General features: G+C 39.4%; 1 protein-coding gene across 4 annotated transcripts; it reads right to left on the bottom strand.

Moving 5' to 3' along the window:
• Nucleotides 1-80: 80 nt before the first annotated feature.
• Nucleotides 81-20,084, bottom strand: usp5 (ubiquitin specific peptidase 5 (isopeptidase T)). Of its 4 annotated transcripts, none has more exons than XM_041793480.1 (20): nucleotides 19,802-20,084; nucleotides 19,126-19,254; nucleotides 18,906-18,969; nucleotides 18,685-18,812; nucleotides 18,261-18,406; nucleotides 17,634-17,818; nucleotides 16,727-16,821; nucleotides 15,672-15,865; nucleotides 15,490-15,561; nucleotides 11,680-11,767; nucleotides 11,390-11,515; nucleotides 11,162-11,315; nucleotides 9,889-10,051; nucleotides 9,697-9,785; nucleotides 8,297-8,482; nucleotides 4,032-4,175; nucleotides 3,789-3,931; nucleotides 2,580-2,730; nucleotides 2,307-2,391; nucleotides 81-1,000 (listed from the first exon to the last, which is right to left on the bottom strand). In XM_041793480.1, exons 1-20 carry the CDS (start codon nucleotides 19,907-19,909, stop codon nucleotides 907-909), a joined length of 2,544 nt encoding a protein of 847 aa, XP_041649414.1. In that variant the 5' UTR covers nucleotides 19,910-20,084; the 3' UTR covers nucleotides 81-906. The 4 variants fall into 4 exon arrangements, with proteins under 4 accessions (XP_041649414.1, XP_041649413.1, XP_041649416.1 ...); XM_041793479.1 differs by having other exon boundaries at nucleotides 18,906-18,972; nucleotides 19,802-20,083; XM_041793482.1 differs by having other exon boundaries at nucleotides 8,354-8,482; nucleotides 19,802-20,083.
• Between the last annotated feature and the right edge of the window lie 462 nt (nucleotides 20,085-20,546).

Raw genomic sequence — 20,546 nt, 5'->3', positions numbered from 1 at the left:
TTGAAATCACAAAATCAGAAAGAACCCAGACAAGAGAAAGTGAGCTGGAAACAATAAGTGAGAAAGAAATAAAGGCACAATGACAGAAAGACGATTCTTTATTTGTTACAGCAGAAGTAACAAAGGATTTGTTTGCAAAATAAAAACAAAATAAAGCAAAATATTACCCAGATATCAACCCACCAATCTTTTGAGAAAAAAAACAAGTTCATTTGGTGTTTTTAATTTTTTATTTCCTTTTTCTGTAACACACATTCGAGCTGTTTGTTTCTATTTATTTGTTTGATTTTTCTGACATGTTCTCTCATCGGGGTATTACAGTTTTACTTCCTCAGAAAAACGGGCAGAGGAAGGGGTGGTGTCAAGGTAAACGGCTGACACCAAAGTGCAACCATCCAATAAAAGAAGAGTTGGTAGGAAGCGACGTGTTGTTTGGGATAGGCAGTGACTACTGATGGCAGTGAAATCAATAGTCAGGGCATGGATAAACCGTATTAGTTAAGGAACTTTTTAATAAAGAGTGAGTGGGCTTAGAAGCCAGAGTCACTCAGATGTCTGAGGTCTGTTCTGAATATCTGGACACGTTTACTGATTGAAAGCTGAAACAAGACTTTTAACAGATCTCAGTTTAATTCAGCCTAGCTTTCAAGATCTTTGATTTGTAATTATTTGATCAAAAGAAAAACATCTCCCTGCCCGAACACCTTATCTGTACATCTGCACCCGTTTATCTAACTGTGAACACGGTGAATGCAGTCTGAGAGACTTATTTACATTTTGTCAGTTGTGAAGCGTGCCAGGGCATTTGTAAGAGCTTGGCGGGGTGAGACTATGAATGCTTTTGTGTGTTTGTGTGTTAGCGTCCACATTTCTGCTCCTTCACCCCAGTTGCGACCCTCCTCTGTCTCATTCTATCACTCTCCGGTAGAAGTAGAGGTATCCCAGGTCTTTGGGAGGTTTCTCAGAAGCACAGACCTTCTGATCGTTGAAGATAACCCACCTGTGAATCAAAGAGGTCATTTAGATTACAAAGAGCTGCTTCATAACAAACCTGATGTACAATTTGAAAAAAAATTACCATAAAATTGCTTTTTAAATGATAGATCTGATTTCAAAACGATTTATTATGCCCTATGTTCTTTAACAACCACAGAGGGCCTATATGGATTAACATCAATGCATTCTTCTTGTGATATTGAGTTTATGATATTGTTTTTATAACATCTGCACTTAAGTTAGCTCCTTATCTTGGTATGACAAAGCTGGTTATTTTGTTAGGGCATATACAAATGTAATGCTTTATGAGGCCTTTTTCCAAGACCCTCTCAGTGTTACATTTTTGACACTTACAAGCATGTTTTGTGCAGACTGCAAGAAAAAATGTGACAACATAGTCAAGAAAATGCAAATAGTATTTGTTATTGTAGTAAGCAAATAATACTTTTTTGAGATGTTGACATTGACAGTCTCTATGCTAAGCAAAATCTTCACTGAAAAGCTGCTTTTTATTTTCAAAATCCAGTAAATTCTTTTTTATTAACTTTTAAAAGCCTCAATTTTTGTCAAATTGTTTGATCAGCTTTTAATACTTTTTAGGACCCTGCATATACCCTGTTGTAATAGGTTTACTTTAGCTTTTTTCTCAAGATTTTTTAGAAAGCAACATGCCCTAGCTGGAAAATAAGCATCATAATGCTGAGATAAATATGATGAGACTCAAAATCTCAAAAAGGAAACAAAAAATTGACTTGCTATCCATGGAAAAACACAGTAACATAAACTGTATAGATATATACTGTAGATGCTAGGGGCTTCCAGAGACAAACACTTTTTAAGATATAGGAATATCAAATGTCCATCTTTAAATAATTCTAGCCTTTTTTTAAGACCATCCACTCGTACGAGTGGGATAACATATACAAATACAAATAAAACCTTGAGCAATTCAAAACCTGTTTCTATGACAGGTTTTCATTGCATTTACTTCAGCAGCTTGTATTGTTCAGCCCTGACCTGGAGTGTGGTGCCCCCTGCTGAGGCAACATACAACCAGCTCCATCCTAATATAAAAAAAAAAAGTATCTCATAAATAAATTAACTTCTTATCACAGAGCATAAATTATATAATTTGACAGACTCTTTCTCTCCTTTAGAACGTCAGCATTAAATTAACTCTTCAGGATATCAGGGTGGTAATGATGTATTTTAACAGTTTGTTCTGTTTCTGAAATATGGCACAACGAAACTTTAAACTGTGAAATTTCCATTAAAGTTAAAATGTGTCAAACATGGAAAAAAACACTTACTGCTGATCCTTCTTGATGTGGCAGACATAGTGGCCGCACATTGTGCTCGTCCCCATGTGACTGATGAATGCAAACAGCTCATACTCTGCATAAAGGAGAAAACATAAAAAATGAATGCATGTTAAAATGGAATCATATTAGAGTGAGTGAAGGAAGAGTTTACTACAAAAGGCAGTTATCAATTGCTGCTGTCTTCTACACCCGTCCCTGCCATGTATTTGTAGGGACAAGTTCAGCCTTAACAGCCATTCAGTATGCCTCCTCACGACTTACTGCCTGGTCCATCTCTGACACGTGGCCCAGGAGGAGGATCCCTGCCACCCTCACTCTCTGCAGCTGAGCGACCGCCTTCAGATACATCCATAGACTCCAGGTCGTCAAGGTGGGAGAAGATCCAGTCCACAGCACGATCTAGGATATTACTCTGTGAAAAGCACAAGTTCACACAAGAGTGATCATTACAGTGTATCAGGATGTGGATCTTTCAGTCAAATACAAGCCTATGGAGGGGATCTGTTTTGTTTCTAAATTGAAGTATAACATCTGAGTAAGTTATACAGCTAAAGACAGCTGGTGCCCTTATTTCAAAGGCTGCCCATCAAAATATGGGAACTACACAAAAGCTATAAATCATTAGCTAGATTTTATTTTGATATATGGTTTTGTTTATTTTTTTCATTAGACTGTTTATGAACCTCAATAAAGATTTATATTACTATTAAAATTAACCTCTATAAAGTGAACTTCAAATTGAACTGCCAGCAGCAGCAGGGTCTGTTTCTGCACATAAAAGAGAAAGAGCAGAGTCATGCTGCAGAGTATTTTACTCTACTTCAATGTGAGACTGGTGCTGGAGCTAATGACGGATCACCAGCAAAGAAGAAAAGCCTAGACTACCTTGATCATCTGATGTTCAGGTTTGAGGGTCATCCAGACTGTTACCTGTGAATCTTGATCTAGCTAGTTCACAAATCAAGTGACCCGCTGACAATTAACTTGCAAAAACAAGTCTTAATGTTAATCTCATGCCTAAATCAAGCTTCCACAAATCACTGCACTTTAAGATTTTCTAGTTGCAACTGAGTAAAAAAGTAATTAAAAGAATTTAGGCTACTTATCATTAGTGCTGTGATGGTCTCTTTACACAGCAGTGTGCTGTTCTTTGTCAAACGGTAACTGTTGTGTGAACAATGGCAACAGTTATTTAGAAACTACCGCAAGAATTTTTAAGTCACGCTGATTAAAATTGAAGACATTCCTTTTCAGAACTTCTAAGACAGCTTGGTCAAATAAAAAAATTTGCTTATTTTCTTTGAGACTCTAAGGCCTTGGTAAGACTCCAAGAATCTCAAAAAACTTGGCAACACCCGAGTCTGAAAAAAGGAGCAGCTGTGCCTATTTTGGCACAGTTCTACTTTGAGACAAGTGGCATGTGAAATTAGTCGTATCCTCATCTCGCACTGGACAGAGATTGATTCTAACCGTGGCTCGCAGTGCTTTGGTTGCCTGGTCTCGGCTGAAGCCCATAGAGACTATGGTTGCCAGGTGTTCCTCGGAGAGGCTCTCTGTGGGCGTGGTCCCGGCGCCGGAGCTGCAGCCTGGCAACACCAGAGGGGCTGAGAAGTCTGCAACCAATCAGAAAGAGAGGAGAACGTGAAGTGTGAGTGGAGCTGTCAGACTGATGGATGGTTTTGTTTTCTGGTAAATTCCCACAGCTCCTCACACCTGGGTCATCCATATGGCTCATGATCCAATTCATGGCAGCATCGATCCCAGTGTTCCCAGTGTAGTACACCGCTTTCCTGCAGGCCTCTAGAGGGAATCCCATCTCACATAACTGGGACACTGTGGAGTCATCGAGGACTGGAGCTGAGACAGAATGATGAAAAGTTTAATAACTTTGGGTGCTTTTTTAGAATTTGTATTTCCCTTTTCCTTCTGAAATTGTAACAAAAAGCGCATTCAGAAAGAATTCAGACCCCCTTCACTTTTTCAACTTTGTTAATGTTGCAGCCTGATGCAAAGGTAAAAATAACAACATTTATTCTCATTAATCTACACTAAGTATCAAATAATGAAAAGATAAAGACAGATTAGTTTTTTGCAAATTCATGAAAACAAGACTAGGTTAAAACCTAGTATAATGCTGACCGCAACTATCTGGGATGCCTGTTGAAATGACTGACAGAGTGATTTTGTCATTGTTATTTTTCGAGCCAAATTTATTATGGCTTCTTAAATGTACATAGCTACATGCTGTCCTCTCTCTGCCTCTCCTCTTAATAAAGCTCCTCTCTATGTACATATGAAACACTATAAAGACATGTGTCAGACTTCACTGATAGAGACAGTGTCACTGGAGATTAAATGTTTTTTTGTCAGATATAAGTCTTTAATTGTAGTGATTTTATACCAACAATAAAACACTAACTGTTAATGAACAGTTTATTCTAAAATTAGAAAAAAAAAAAGATTTTTATGATCATTTCTAACTCTTCTCTGACAGGTGTGTAAGAGTCTTTATATGTGTAAAACTAAGCTGAATTTCTAATTTAGTGTTCCAATTCTCTTTTATATCCGTTAATTATCTATAAACAGCACATTTATCATATTCCCTACCAATAAAGAATTGCTAAATGTTTAAGTATAGTTTTCTCTTAAAAATGCAAATGCGGAGATTTTAAAATGTATTTCTTCCCCATAAACATATAGTAATAAAGGAATATTAACCGAATATTTTTTTAACATAGCGCATACCCCTGGCTCACGCTAGCGACAAAGAAACACACAGCTGGAGCGCACACACACAGCGTTGGCACGTTGATCCTCTGTGGTCAGAGAGGAGCTTTAGGTGGAGAAAGTTCTAATGTTTATCATCCAGTATTCTGAAACTCTTACCCTCAACCGATATAAGTCTGAAGTCTACCCTACCAACATGTTGGCGTGCTTTCAGTGTAGGTGTGTGCGTGAGGGTCGCGTTTGTGTGTGTCACACAAGTCTAGTCCTTGAGACAAGTCTAGGTGTGCCTTGAAAATTCGTCTGACTTTACGTAAGTACTACAACCATGCAACAACTAAAAAGACTATAACCAATGTTCTTACTGCATGCAAGCGTTCCACGTTGCACTGCATCATATAGCATTGCATGCTCACTGTCCATCTGTTAAATATGCAAATGTAAATTTACATGTAAAAATATGACATCTCATGCTTTTACTTAGAAAATCAGAGGTATGGTGCCTCTAACAGCTGTGAGCCACATAGTTTTGTCTCCATGTTAGCACAAGTCAGACCATAAAAATTCATAAATGGGTAGGTAGAATATCCATGCAACATACTCCTCTTTGTAAAACAAACTAACAAGTTTCGGGAGTGACAAAAGCGGAACAAAGTTAAGAATATCCTCTGGTGGGACACTCCTGGTGTCTTGTCCTCCTTTGTGCAACCTCTTCCCTTGTTACTTGTCCATCTTAATAGGAGCGACAGAGAGAAAATAGGAACGGGATGACTGGGGATAAACCTGGGGAGCTGCAGTGCATCACTTGCAGAGTTTCAGGATGCTACAAAAGGAAACTCTGTAATCAAACTGATGTAGCTGGCACTTGCTCACATTGCATACAGTTGGGACTGGGACATGTTGCTACTTGCTACTTGCTAAAGGGGCTATTTTGCAAGGACATTAATATGGTGCGCCTTGAGACGTCAGCTTGCATTTTGGTGTGCCTTGGGCAAAAAAAGTTTGAAAACCATTGCTCTAGTTAACACAGTGGAGGCAGCCATTAGTGACAGCATTCAGTCCAAGCAAATGCAGTCAGTCAGTATACCGACAGAGCCATGTGAAGCCAAAAATCACATTGACATAAGTATTCTTCTTACATAAGTACTTGTTACAACATTTTAAATATCAATCAGGTTCTTCCCATTTTTCTTGATGCAGCCCACTTGGTTTTCATTTGTAGTCACCAAAGAAAATCTTAATCTTAATCAACTTAAATTACACCCACTGACCAATCAATTGGCCGTGCAGGTAAAAAATAAAAAAATTTAAAAAAAACCTAGTTAAACCTGACAGGCTCCTCATTGCACCCTCTGGTAGTCTAGATGACCTTAAAAATCAGCATAACAACTACTAAAGCTAGAAAAGCACTCGGAAAGTGCAGACCTGTGCCATTATCCCTATATCCCAATAGTAACGAATCCTTTAAAAAATTCCTGGAACCAGACGGTGATTCAGATTACTCCCAAAATCTAATCAGTTCTTCCTTATGCCATTTCTGACATTTCCTGAAAATTTAATCAAAATCTGTCCATAACTTTTTGAGTTATGTTGCTAACAAACAAACTAACAAACCCTGCCGATCACATAACACCCCTTGCGGAGGTAATAACAGCTGACTCAGAGACAATTAGTATGCACCTACTTTTAATCATATAAATTCTGGGGACATGGCATGATAACCTTTTGGCATCATAGCCTACAAAATATCCTCAGATAATTGTTTGTATTAACTTACAATGATAACTATTAATAGGACCACTCTTCCAGCCGGCGCCATGTCATTTATGAGCAGATATCAGACCACATGCAGTATTTATCTACTGAGGTGAAGAGAGAAAAGTCATCTGGTCAGGATTTAATGACAAAGAGACCTCATCTTTTCTCTCTGTCTGCCTGTAACAGACACCAACGCTGACAATAACATTTTTATCTGATGATAAACGGGCAATATTATACCCCGTATTTACTGACCGGTGAATTGAGCAGGTCATGGGAGTTGGGGCTCTGATGGAGGACAGAGCAGAGACACTCGGTGGTGCCACTTCAGTAGCCTACAAAAAAGCCTGCATCTTTGTGCCGAGTTAAAGGCCTGTTGTTTCAGAGTTATTTACAGCCTAACCACTGTGAAACAATCAGAATAGCTGCACGCTCCACTGTTTCATTCTCACTCGCACCCACGTGAACAACTAAGGACCAAGAATCTTTGTCGGATGAGAGCATACCGACCAATCATCCAACCAGTGGAATGAAAGGTGTCTATTCATTTGTAGTTTTTTTTTTCTTACAAACTTCAAGCATGCCTTCATGTATTTTGCACTGAGGAGAGGCTTTCATCTAGCCACTCTGTCCTAGGCACAGATCAGTGGAGGGCTGCAGTTAGGGTTGTCCTTCTTCCCATCTCGACACAGGATCTCAGTCAGAGTGACCGTCCTGGTTGTGCCAATCTTCTTCTTGTTTTACTAAAGAAATGTCCAGTTCTGACAAAAGTGCCACTGTGGCTAATTCTGAGCTAATCGAGCACTAGCAGCCATTGTACAACACCAGTCACACAACAACTAACCCTATCCCCGTAACTATCACTCAAGCTGAAGCAGGTCAGCAACACAGCGAAAACATCTCTTACATCATGAAAGCTTTTAGGGTCTTTTTTATTCTTTAGTTCATACAGAAACATTGTCCAGTTCTAATAAAACTGGCGCAATGCTGAAGTTTCACCCAAGACCTTCACCGCAGTGGAGGCAGCCATTACCTAGGGCTTTCAGCACAACTAAACCCCGCCCATAGTGCAACTCTGCATGTACGACTCTGAAAGTATCGTCACTCAACCACTCAGTCAGGCAGGCAGGCAGGCAGGCAGGCAGGCACATACAGACCCATGTGTAGGACTGACCTCAGCAGTCAGAAAAAAAGTGAAGGGAGTCTGAATACTTCCTAAATGGACTGTAAGATTTTTAAAAAAGAACATTAAAGGCAAAATAATAACAATAACACAAAAAGGGACCAATAAAACATGAAGGCCCCACCAAATCATACATCGCAAGTCACAAAAAGTTCAAATCACTTCACATGAATCAAGAATAAAAATAAAATAGCAACGGAAGGACGTAGGAAACAGAAAAGGCAGAAAAGCAGAAAAGAAGGAAAAATAAGGGAGAACAAATAAGAGCATCACAGGGGAGGAGGGAAAAGAGCAGAAACACAGACAGACTAACACAGCAGTGGGGAGTAGAGCGAGTCGTCCTCCTCGTTGCCATGGGAACCCAGGATACCTTTAACCTCCACATCTGGTGTCATGAGTGGGGGCGGGGCCACCTCTGGTAGAAGCTCCTCCCCTGGCTGCTGGCCAGTTGCACGCAGCGCGCTCAGGTCCAGAGTGTCGGGAACATCGATGCTCACATCTGCAAAGACAAATATCAGCATTCAGATGGGCATTTCACCATAGACCAAACATCATCCATTATAAACAGAAGCTTTTCAGCCACACCTTTATATGTCAACCTAAAACTAGGAAATGAAGTTATCAAGCTGTCTAGAGATCGAAAATTTATGAGCAAGGCTGGGGAAAGAAGAGTGCTGTTTGCTGTACCAAGGTCAATGATTTTAAATCGAGTGTAGATATTTTACAGTGTTCTATCAAGCTAAACATACACAAGCACCTCATGAACTGGAGATGTGACAGGGTGACTTTTATTATGAGTCGGATCTTGGGAAAAATGCTGGCACCTTCTATAATTGCTTAAAGCGCTAAAAGTCATCCAGCAGCAACTTGTGCAGAACTTCAAGTCTGATGTTATATAACTGTCCTCTGTCACTGGTTAATGTCTTGCCCTTAAACTTTTGTATTATGTGTTCTGTTGTTCCTCAGGCTGCACAGGCCTTAACCCCAAGATGTCTTCCTTCCTCTTGTTACTGACTGGTTGATCTAAGGACCTGCAGCCAATTACAGTCCATCTGGAGCTGTACTTCTTGGCCTCTGTGCTGCTTCTTGCTGTCTGAACGCACCAAGAGTGTATGTTTTTGAGAGCTACTTATGGCTTGTAAGGTTGTTTCTATGTTTACTTCATTCCACTCAAGACCAACCCGGTGTGTCACAAATACACAGGCAAAAATCCGTAAGCAATCACCTGGTTTGATTCCTTGGAAATTTCCCCTTTCCATCACACTATAAAAAAAACTCCACAAAAAAGAAATGAAGGAAAACCAATGGCTGGCACAAAAGAATTCCTAAATCTGAGAGTCAACTTAATGGCACCACTGAAAATAAAACCCTCTTTCTCTCCCTTTCCCCATGTATGCAAGAAAAACAGGAGGAAATTGCAGTTTGGTTGATGAATTATTGTGTCAGCATTTAACTGACACATTTTGGTATGTGTAGTATTTGGGAACACCCTTCCCACTCCCTAATCTTATATTCTGAAGTTAAAGTCACTCTGTGCCTTTAACTGTTAGAAGTCTACAGTAACCTTAAACCTCAGTATTGTTGCTGTTATCACTTATAATAACAATGACTGTTGTATAATGTCATGATGTAGAAACAACTTTTAAAAAAATGACAGCATGCCTCTACAACGTGCATTGCTATATGTAAACCAGGAGTTATTTCTCTGCTCACCCAGTTTCTTGGGTACCCAGTCAAGGCCAAAAGTAAACTTCTTAATCTGGATAACCAGGTGGTCAGGGAAGGAGGCAAAGCGGGTCGTTCTGGCAAGAAATACAAAAGTCAATTTTAATTAATGCATATTAATTTTTTTTTTTTTTTTTTAAGTAAAGAGCTATTGGTGTGTGTGGTTGTCTCTCTTCATACTTGGTAGCAGTAGTCTTAGCCTGCACAGCTGAGCTCCAGAAGTCTGTTAGGATCTCTGGTTCACTGAGGGCCGCCATGCAAGCTGTGAAGGGGATTTGTGCACGCACTGTTGGGGCTGATGAGTCCCCTTCCTCACGCCGGCGCTCTGCCTCCTGGAGCTCCTCTGTTGGAAAGATAAAAATATAATTAAGAAATGAAAACTTGTTCACCACATTACTGAAGACAAAATTAAAATGTAATTAAAATTGTAATGAAGAAGAAAGAAAGAAAGAAAATTCTAATGTATGGGTTGAGGGCACATTTTATGACTGAAAAATACTTAAAGAATCATGTCTGATGTATATAAAGCCATCGTCTAACATCTCCACTAGTTTTTTAAAAAAATGAAGATTGTTTTACTATGCAACCTCAAACATGCTGCACTTGTCTTTTGTGGCTCTGGGGATAGTTCCACAAAGCAACAAAAAAACATCTCCTACATTTAACTAAATAAAGGTACAATACTAATCCTTAAGATTAGTTTTTCAGAAATGAGGTCATGAAAAAGAAATTAAACACTTCCAATATTTACAAAAATGCTTAAACCAGATGATAAACAAAGGCAACTTAGACACTTAGTACCACTTGCCTTGCAGTGCTTTACCACAGTTCTGTGAAAGTCAAGTCTCTTTTGGGTTTGCATTATTTGAAATGGAATTTCAAACCTCACTGACTAGACAAAAATGTTGATGGTGGTTTTCTTACCTATCTTCCTAAAGACTTAACTTAAACCAGACACAAAACTCACTAGGTTTTGTCTCTGGCCTGAGCTGATTTTTAAGATTCCTGAGCACTCTACATTTTGCACAAAAACACTTTGGTGGTGTTTCCATCCACTCGTTTTTATAAGCATTTATCATTTCTGCATTAAAAAAAAACATGTGACTGGAAGCGTTGCAAATTTGAAATAACTTTGAAGTAAATCAAATAGTGAAGGGATGGAAAAGTTGGTGTAGTGATGAAAGGAAAGTGCAAGTTTTTGCAGAGAAAAGAAATAGTAAATAAACTATGATGTCTCTGGATAAATACACTTAAACTTATGCAGTGACTTTTTGTTTTCATGAGTAGTGCCACCTCTCCCTGGACCTGTTGACTCCCTAATGTTCACATAACTTAGTGGAAGGAAAATTGCATTTTCTTTAGTCAAATTTAAAATATAATAATTATAAACTGTACAATACATTTTGACTGAAACCTCACTAAAATTGCACATTATATAGTGTCAACATTTTACCTGTATTTGTAGCTTGGTCCATCGGCACAGGTAGCTGGACGATGTAATCCACTCGCTGTGTGTACTTGGCTTTTTGTGATTGCTGACACACGATCCTCTCCTCCACCAGGAACCTAAAGGCTTCCGATGGGTTTGTCCCAGAGCGACAGTTCCTCTGTGGATTAAAATAAATATTGAGGTAAAGACATAATCTGGGGGCCACAACAGAAGAAGGTTAGGCCACTTTACCTCCACCATGTTAATGAAGTGCAATAAAAACTCCTGTGCATCCTGTTGTCTATTGGTGGAGAACTCTGGGTGGCCCCGCCCAACAAGTGCTTTGAACATTCGTGGTGCAATGCCGACTTGGTCTCCCTGCAAACAAAGCATAATCATGGACTGTGTGATTTGTCAACAGTGAGGCAGTATGAGGTAAACCACACTGTTTATTATCACTGTGTGCCAATTCCACATGTGCCATGGATCTGTGCCTACACTAATGTTTGTAAATCCACTGCGGCAGATTTTTTTGTTCTTACCCTGGGTTCAGATGCACCGTTCTCATCTCCAGGGTCTGGGGCTGGTTTGGAATAGTCTCCTGACAACAGACCGTAGCCCAGTTTGGCTCTGCAAGAAACAAACAAAGCTGACATCAGTGCACATCCAACAATAACCAGAGTATCACACAGGAGGAGGATTTGGATGTTGGCCTGGATATATTTTTGGCTTTCAAATAGGGTGATGGAGAATACTGTCCAATCTCCTGTGGAATTAGTAAAAAAATGCACAACAACAAATGCAGACATCATTTAGATTTTCGGCCAAATACAAATTAAATGTGAAAAATTTGATTTGTGTTAATTTGTTACCATACTAAAAGAGTATCAGCAAAGACTTTGCACATCAATGATGTAGTCCTTTACCTTTCTTCTGATAAAATACAGAATAATATTTTTACCTGCTGTAGTGTTGATCCCAAATGAAAAGTACAATCAGTTATGGAGCATCAATTTATTGGTGAACGTTTGTCTGGCTACTATTCTAAGTTGTGATAGTTGTGTCACAATTGGACCTTCTTCTGTTTGACCTTGCAAACTGTTAGCAACCACCAAGCTGGTTGTGCAGGGCTGTACAGTGCGACATATATGTCGCAAATGCTACAAGAAAATGGGTCTGTGCTAAGAGGTTTTCATTCCTCATCACACAGGTGCTATGACAAAGTGAGAAAGGTGTGTGAATGCCAGATGCGCAGATAAGACTTTCGGTTTTACTTGTTGCTCCAAAAACTTCACACCACTTTCATTTGAGATTTGAAATTCACGCCCAGTCCATTTATTTCTTATTTCTGGTATATTTTAGATTCAAGTGGAATGTTATTTCCTCTGATAATAAGTAATCCTGCGCGTCTGGAGCGCGATCGGCCACGCTCCTTAATGGTGAGAGAGTGACCTCCTGCAGCTTCAGACGGGGCAGGCTCAGGGCAGACGCAGTACAGGTGTCATTATGTTGAAGAGAAGCGCTGCTATAAACCCATTTTTAAGACACGCAGACTAGACGATGTTAAAAACGTATCTGCTAGCTTACTTCTCCATTAGCCTCATCCTTTCCACTGACGGCCGCAGTGAATTGGCTGTCAGTGAGAGGACAGAGCTCTTAGTCTGCGCTGACTTCTCATTAGATTAATGTATAAAAAAAATGCATTTCTTTCTCCACTAGTATCGTAGCTGCTTCTGTTATGTTAACAAGCCAATAGGCGTCTGAATGAAGCATGTCTGATATGACACGGACAGACAGACAGCAGCGTGACGGAGAGAGATGAAGGAGAGAGACAGGAGCATGAAATAGTTTAACAATACAGCCCCACACTGCATAAACTTTGTGTTTATTGTTAGGGTAAAGATGCAGTTTGGAGACAGGTTTTTTTTTTTTTTATTTACCATTGAACTCCTATAGTACTCATGTTATCATTACACTAGAGAGAAAAGAGAGATCTGTTCATTTACCATTAGCTCTATAAACATCAGAACCCAGTGTGATAATTCAATATGGACCACACTCTAACAGTGTTTAATGAATGTCTAATAATGTGTGGAATATTTTCCTATTACTCTGACTATCAGTAAATATATAAGGGGTGTCCAAACTATGGCCCATGGGCTAACTGTGGCCCTTGGTCCTTTTGAATTGGCCTGCAAGAAATCCATTGAAAAGACTCACATAAGAACATAAAACTTTACTATATTTCTTAGTTTGACTAGGAATGCACAATATTGGGGTTTATACAATATGGGGATGCTTACAAATTAAATTTTGCAGATCAATACCAATATATAAATGTACAGACCTAGCACTTCAGTCCTTGAAACACAGTTTAAGGATGAACAAAGAAACATACTTAAGTCTCTAGAACACACTAAAGTTCAAGTCATAAGGATGAACACAGAAAAAGACTTCAGCTGTCAGTTGGTCCTGTCTAAAGTAGAAAAAAAATAATGAATACAAACAAAAGGATTCCACTGGCCAATAGTGGCACAAACTGAGCTCATTTGCTCCTCTGTCTGATCTCAAGGTCCGATTTCCAAAACATACTGCTCTACTCATCTTTATGCACCACACTTCTATAAAGTTAGTCAGCTTCCAGATTGGCTGTTTGCTTTGGTAGACATGAGAGCTGTATTTTAGGCTGTTTTGCGTTTTTCAAGTACCTTCACTTACTAAGCATATATTTTGGTAACATGTTGGTTTTATAGCTGTAACAAACATTTTATATATTGTGCTACAGGTTTTTGTTCTGTGCTACAAGATTGTCAACCTCTGTAGCACCAGCGCTATGGGCAAAAAAACTTAACGTACAGCCCTGTTGTGTGTCAAACAGTAAAAAGTAAAAAACAGTAAAAAAAAAAAAAAAAAAAAAAAAAAAAAAAATTAAAGCTCTATACATTCCGTACAGACTCTATGCTTTAATTACTGGTATAAATATGACACACACTGTCCTTCTATCTTGGGGTGATGTATACTTGGAAGAAAACACTACTTCTGATATGTTTAGTATTTATGCTGTTCTTCTTCCTGGTAAAAGCTTTTACACTGTGGAGAATGTGCAGAACACTCAATCCAGTTTGGGTCTGATTGAGGTGTACACATGCAAGAGTAAATCAGTCTCGGACTGAATTACCCAGGTATCATATTCTGACTTTGAGAAATTTTATTCTTTACTATTTTAGTCAGGCTAACATGATTACATGCATTTCAAAAGTCTAGTCTTGGTAATACTAAGACAACAATTAGACTTTTCCTAAATATGTGTAGACATGCTGACTGACTGTTACAGACTGGCCTATTAAGGGTCAGACCTGAATGTTAGACAGGTAGTATGAGATCAACTGAGCTGAGTAAGAAATAAGAGACAGCCGAAATCTAATGAACTCTAAGGTGTGCTGAAAGAAGCCTGGTATAATTCACTTGATGATTACAGATGTGTAAGAAAACTTTAAGAAGAATTAAAGATGTTCAAAGTGCTAATGGCAGTCACAACAAATACTGACTTTACCCTGTGGAAGTCATCTTGGTCTGAAAATTTGAAGCTTTCTTAATTTATAAGGTCATGTTTCCTTTACTTTCTAGCTGTCCCTTAATAAAGAAGAATAAGTAATATATATATAGACAGTCAATACAATTTTTCTTAAAAAACAAAAAAGGTGTTGAATTAATATTTTGGTCTAGCACTGTACACCGGCTTGTGATTTTTTTTCCGTCCTTCTAATAGTAATACCCTAACCATGCAAAGCAGACGGACACGCCCGTTTCTGTGTTTTTCACTGGCGAATCCATCTTGCAAAGCTCCCATATGAACCATTTGGGTCCGGTTACAAAGTGACGGGATCAATCAGTGACGAAGGGCGTACTTTCGGGCACGGTGGAGCCGTGACATAAGCAAGAGGCCGATGCAGATATAGCGGAAGACATTAGCATGGATGCTTCTAAAGCGCCAGATTTTCAGAACTTGACGACATTTCGTTGTTAAAAGAAGAACAAAGAACAGCATTGAGTTGTTTTCTTTTCAAAAATGACAAAAGTCGTGTACTGACATGTCTACAGTTGCCATGGTTCACGTTATGTAGTTCTGTACAGAGTTTACTCCTTGGCAGCAGCTACGTTGTGTGTTTTGTTGCTCAGAACTCTCATCCAATCACCCTCCGAGTTTTTGCAAAGCCTCTGCCCTTTCCCAAATGCTGTGTATGAGAGGTTTTCCAGACGGATGTGTGAAACAAATTCATCTGGCGTGCCAGGTTAGTGATACTCAAGCTTTTCAGAGAAAATAACCAGATTCATCTGGAGAGGATACTCACACTTGGGTTTTGAAGTCCTGGGTGGGGTCGCTGGGGGCTTCATCAATGATTTTGTCGATGTTTGACACATACCTGAAATGCACAAGTGGAGCTATATGAAACAAGTTCTTTACATTCACTGCTAATGGCCAATGGTTGAAAGTGTAAAACATGCAAGTTTAGGGGGGTTTCAGGGTACTGACTTGCTCTCGAAGTCCGGAATGGTGAAGAGCACTTGCATGACAGAGTTGAGGTAGCAGCTGTTGCCCAGGTTCTTCATGCCAGTCAAGCCAGGGCCAAACAAGGGCCGCAGGGTGGTCCCAGACTCCTGGATCACCTCCCACTCCCCCACACGTTGGTTTACAGCAATCTCCAGCTCTGTCATTGTCCGCTCCGTCTGAGAGCAGAGAAGTCAGACGTCAGAGGGGCATGAGAATAAAGGGTGAGGGGCAAAACAAACAAGATTCCATGTGGCAGCCTTTATATTCGAAACATGTTTTCAGAATGATGGGCAAACTTTAATTCTGAAGCACAAATGACAGCAGGCAGATGAGATAAAACGATGAAAACATATCATAACTCTAAGTGCTGCACTTAGTCTTCTGCTCAACAGGAGCACAATTCCTCTGACCCCTGTCTGCGCAACATCAATATGTGTGCTGCAGTACATTAGCAGTGCAAGAGAAACATGACAGTACGCAGTGAGAGGTACAGAAATCTTAAACTGGGACAACTGTGTAAGCTGCATTCTAGATTAGAGAAAACGCAGGTGGCAAAGAAATTAATGGCAGCAGGGAATCTGAGCATAAACAGGTGTGGAGTAATATCATTTACAACAAGTAAGTAGGCAGATACTTGTTCGCCAAGAAATTAGCAACTTACAAATAGTAAAGTCAAAAGCATGCAGGAAAAATAGAATTAAAAAAAAGGGAAGTAGACAGAAGGGTTTGCCAAATATAAAAATTCTGCAGTATCATCTTTTAAATACTGCAGGCTGTCTGACTCTGCTGCTGAATTTTAGACTCTGAAATACTGTGTAATCAATGCCTCTTCCATAACAGTCTGGATATCTGCCAACAGACAAAAAAAATCTAATATTTCACACTGAATTTGCCACAATTCGATATTAAGTAAAAGATGGAGCAATATATATGTCATGAAGGAAAACTAGCAGCAATTTATTTTTCACCAGAGATTGAAAGAGAAAAAAAAATACAAAGTATATTTACATTAAATACCAAATTTGAACAGAACTTGCCTTCTCCATGGTCATCATGTCGATGCCAAAGTGAGATAAATGCTCTGGTAACTTGGAATCCAGTACCATGTCATCCTCATCATAGGAATACACATCTGGGCATAAAAAGGGTGGAAATTAATGGCCACAAAGCACTGAGCCTTTGAAAAATGCACATAGTGTATGTAGTTCTACTGTATACTGTCACCAACCCTTTGTACTCAACATTTAATGCCCTTAAGTCCAATCCAAATCCCTTATAGCTGTCCCTTTTTAGTAAACTAAAACAATACCAAAACATTGTTTTCAGAAAGTTAGAAACAAGGCTGTTGGGGTTTTAACAGAAATCCTTTCATTTCAGCCAAATGCAGCAGAGTATTTGCATCCAATGTTTGCAGAGTGTTTGCGTCCATGTTTGACTGACAACAGACATCAGAAGAACAAGAGACAAAGTTAACACCATGACTTACACACAGGGACAAACTGTGACTGACGACTGAAGACTACACCAGCATCCAAGAGGACCAAGGTGATATTTGCAGATACTTTTACATTCTGTCTGATGTGATAGAGCTGACCAGCTTATTACATCTATTTTTACCGTTTTACTTGTCAATGCTTCTTTTAATTGCTTAAAATTTCTTAAAACTTTGGTCCTTAAAGTTGAAACTTATGAAGCTGGGCTCCTTTGCTGCCTGGGTCTGTGCCTTAGTTCTTGTGATATTTGGATTAAATATGTTATCATATACCATCTACATACCATCTGACCATAATAGAACAGGTGCAAAACCACTTTAAGAATCTGTAACAAAAATAAAATACATTTTTAAAAACCTATTTAACTGATTTTATGGAAACTAAAAGAGCTCTGTCCACAAAGACAATAAAAACTACAATTTAAAGAAAACCCTTCATGCCATCTGCTTACCTGCTCCATCAGGAGTGATGGTACCGAGTTTGACAGCTAATGGATATCCTGTCTCCTGATAGTGTTGAAGAGCATGGTTGTTGCCTCCTGAGCCATCAAAATACCTGCGACCACACAGGACTTTGCCATCTGTCAGATTCATCCAGATATTCTCTTGGAGGCCGCACACCTCACACCGCCAGCCACTAGGATGAAGAAGAAAAAAAAATCTCTGAACAAGATCTCTTCAAAATTTTTAGATGAATAGCTTTTTTATTGGGCTTTTTGTCCTCATTAGTAGAGGACAGGACAGTGGATGGTGTGGGGAAATCAGGAGGGGGGAGTGGGGAATCACATGTAGGAAAGAGGTCATAGGTCAGATTTCAACTCGCGTTGCCCCCTTGGAAGGCTAGCTTCCATAAATGAGGCTCTTCATAATCACCAGGCCATCTGTAGCACAAAACGTTTTAAATGACTTAAACAATAGAATGAATATGCAATAGTGGAAAAATGGGTGTAATGCGACAGTATTATTTTCAGTTTTGCACATCATTTCATTCATTTAGAGTAAATATGGTACAGGCTGTGTTTGTAAGGTCACAAATCTGTGAGGAACTAGATATGTTTATGTACGTGACACGTTCTCACCTGGGAGGAATCTTGACTCCGTTGTCAAGCTGTTTAAGGTCAGCAGCATGCCTAGACTCCTGTCTCACCTCTCCATCCCATTGTTGAACTTGTAAGGTATGAGACACTGAATCGGCTGTCATGATACCAGCCATTGACAGGGACACCTTGGTGAGCAGCAAATGAATCAATAAAAAAGCAAATTAGACCAGATTTACAGCTTTTGACAACATTTCTTAATTACTAGATCACTGAGGGTAACAACGCACCAGTGTGCACCTACAATGTTGTACATTGTTTATAATATTGTATAAGGAATAATTTGCAAATGATCTGTGAAAACTGACCATATCTTATCAGTTTTCATTCAACCCATCTAGAATAATACCTAAGTTTTTCATCAGAAAATGTTGCCCGACAGAAAAATAAAACACAAACTTCTTACCCGCTCTTTCACAACATCTGGCATGGTATCAAGGTCATCTGATGTCACTTCCAGTCTGTCAGGTAAAATCACCACCTTTACATCCTCCTCATACTGCTCCTGCTCCACATCAAAACCTCCTTCAATTCCTGAAGAGACCAAAACAAAAGGGGAGGTGCACACGTTAGTCTCTAAAGAGAACTACTGCATACTCAGTATTTTTGTTTGCATTTGATTATTACCTATAGCCAGTCTGGTGGGCTTTTTCTTAGGTGGGTGTCCAGATCCAGAGTTGTTGTCATCTTCCTTCTATGAAAATGAAATAGGTCAGCAATTGGTATTATCATTAGTTCACATGGGTGTAATGAGTTGGGGCATACTGGGTTACATATGATTGCTTATGTGTCCAAGATATATTGACCTCTGTCCACACAAAAATAATAACATGGAATGAACAAACACCTTAGCCTTTCGGGTCCTGGTGATGTGGAAGTAAGCCCTCTGGCCAGTCCGAGCATGGTGTCTGTCCACATATTGACTCCCAAAGCCCAGGAAACTGTTCATGCACACATACAGGCCTCCTTCACTTTCCTATACGGAAGACACGGACAGTATTAAATATTACAGCAAGTATTTACTGTTTAAGGTGGAGCAAGGAGGGTGTTTTAGCAATCACCTGTCATGTAGCAGCAAGCTAGCACTTTAATCAGCCGGCTAACGGTTGTATTTCAGCTCAATAATGTTTTAACGTACATAAGTATAAGACACGAAACTTAAATGTTATGATAGTTGCATTATGTTCCACATTATGTTGAACGAGGAAAAGTGGTGGCACAACACTAAACCTGTAAACACAACAAAGTTAGCTTCCTAGTTAGTTTGACAGCAACCCAGCTTCAGTAACATGGCTAGCTAACAAGCTAGTGAAGCTCAGTTTCCATTACAGTGCATTATTAGCCTAGCTTGAAGCTAGCTTCCTTGTTAGTTAAACATGCAGGAAGCTAGAGCATTAAAGTAAGACAGGAACGAGAGAAACGTTAAATTAGGCGCAATAATAACGAGATTGTAAGGTACCAAGACAAGAAAGAAAAATGTGCTTGTTTGACGTTTTATTTGTAAAAAAAGGAGTTTAGCTCACCGGCGAGGAAAATGACAAGGCGCATTCGTCTTTGTGGACACGGTCCCCGGGCTTCGGAACCCGAATTGTGGACAAAACCGACATCAAAACCTCACCAACATCTGCCATGACAAGCTAGCTAGTTCCGCCTTTCAGTGGGTCACTCGCTTTTCTTTTATTGGACCCCCAGCTTATTCTTTCCCCGGCTTCAAGTGTGCCCGTTGTTTGGCCGTCTACTGCTGTCTATGTTTTGCTGAATGAATCATGAGATGCTGCCTTGTGTTGAGGGAAGGCCGAACGAAATCAGTAGCCCGCACGCCGAGGGGCTGCGGCTCGTTACCGTAATCTCTTCTATATGTGCGCAGCAGGCACGATTTTCTATTACATTTATGTTCGAATCAGATTAATTTAAGCAAAGTATGATCTTGAATTGTTAATCAATGTGGTAAACTGAAATACTGAGATCTGGTATATAGTTACTGAGTCTAAAAAGACAATAGATCAATTATCCTTCAGCTACTTTAGTTGAATGTTTACGGTAACGAACGTTGAATCCAAAAACGGCTTCCTCTCGCGGTCCAACGGGTGTATTGCAGTTCATTTTACTGGAGAATATCCCTCTCACATAGTTCAACTTTAATACCCCCAAAAATGTAAATTGGTGATTAATATAATCATTGGTTTCTTGTTTTGAGTCAACGAAATAATCGGTCAATGACGGAGCAGTATTTAATACAAAAATAAGAGGACAGAACCATAGACTGTA

The sequence above is a fragment of the Cheilinus undulatus genome, linkage group 8 (assembly GCF_018320785.1).
Source record: "Cheilinus undulatus linkage group 8, ASM1832078v1, whole genome shotgun sequence".
Taxonomy (NCBI): domain Eukaryota; kingdom Metazoa; phylum Chordata; class Actinopteri; order Labriformes; family Labridae; genus Cheilinus; species Cheilinus undulatus.
The sequence above is the reverse complement of the archived record's forward strand: the minus strand, read 5'-3'. Positions and strand labels throughout refer to the sequence as shown.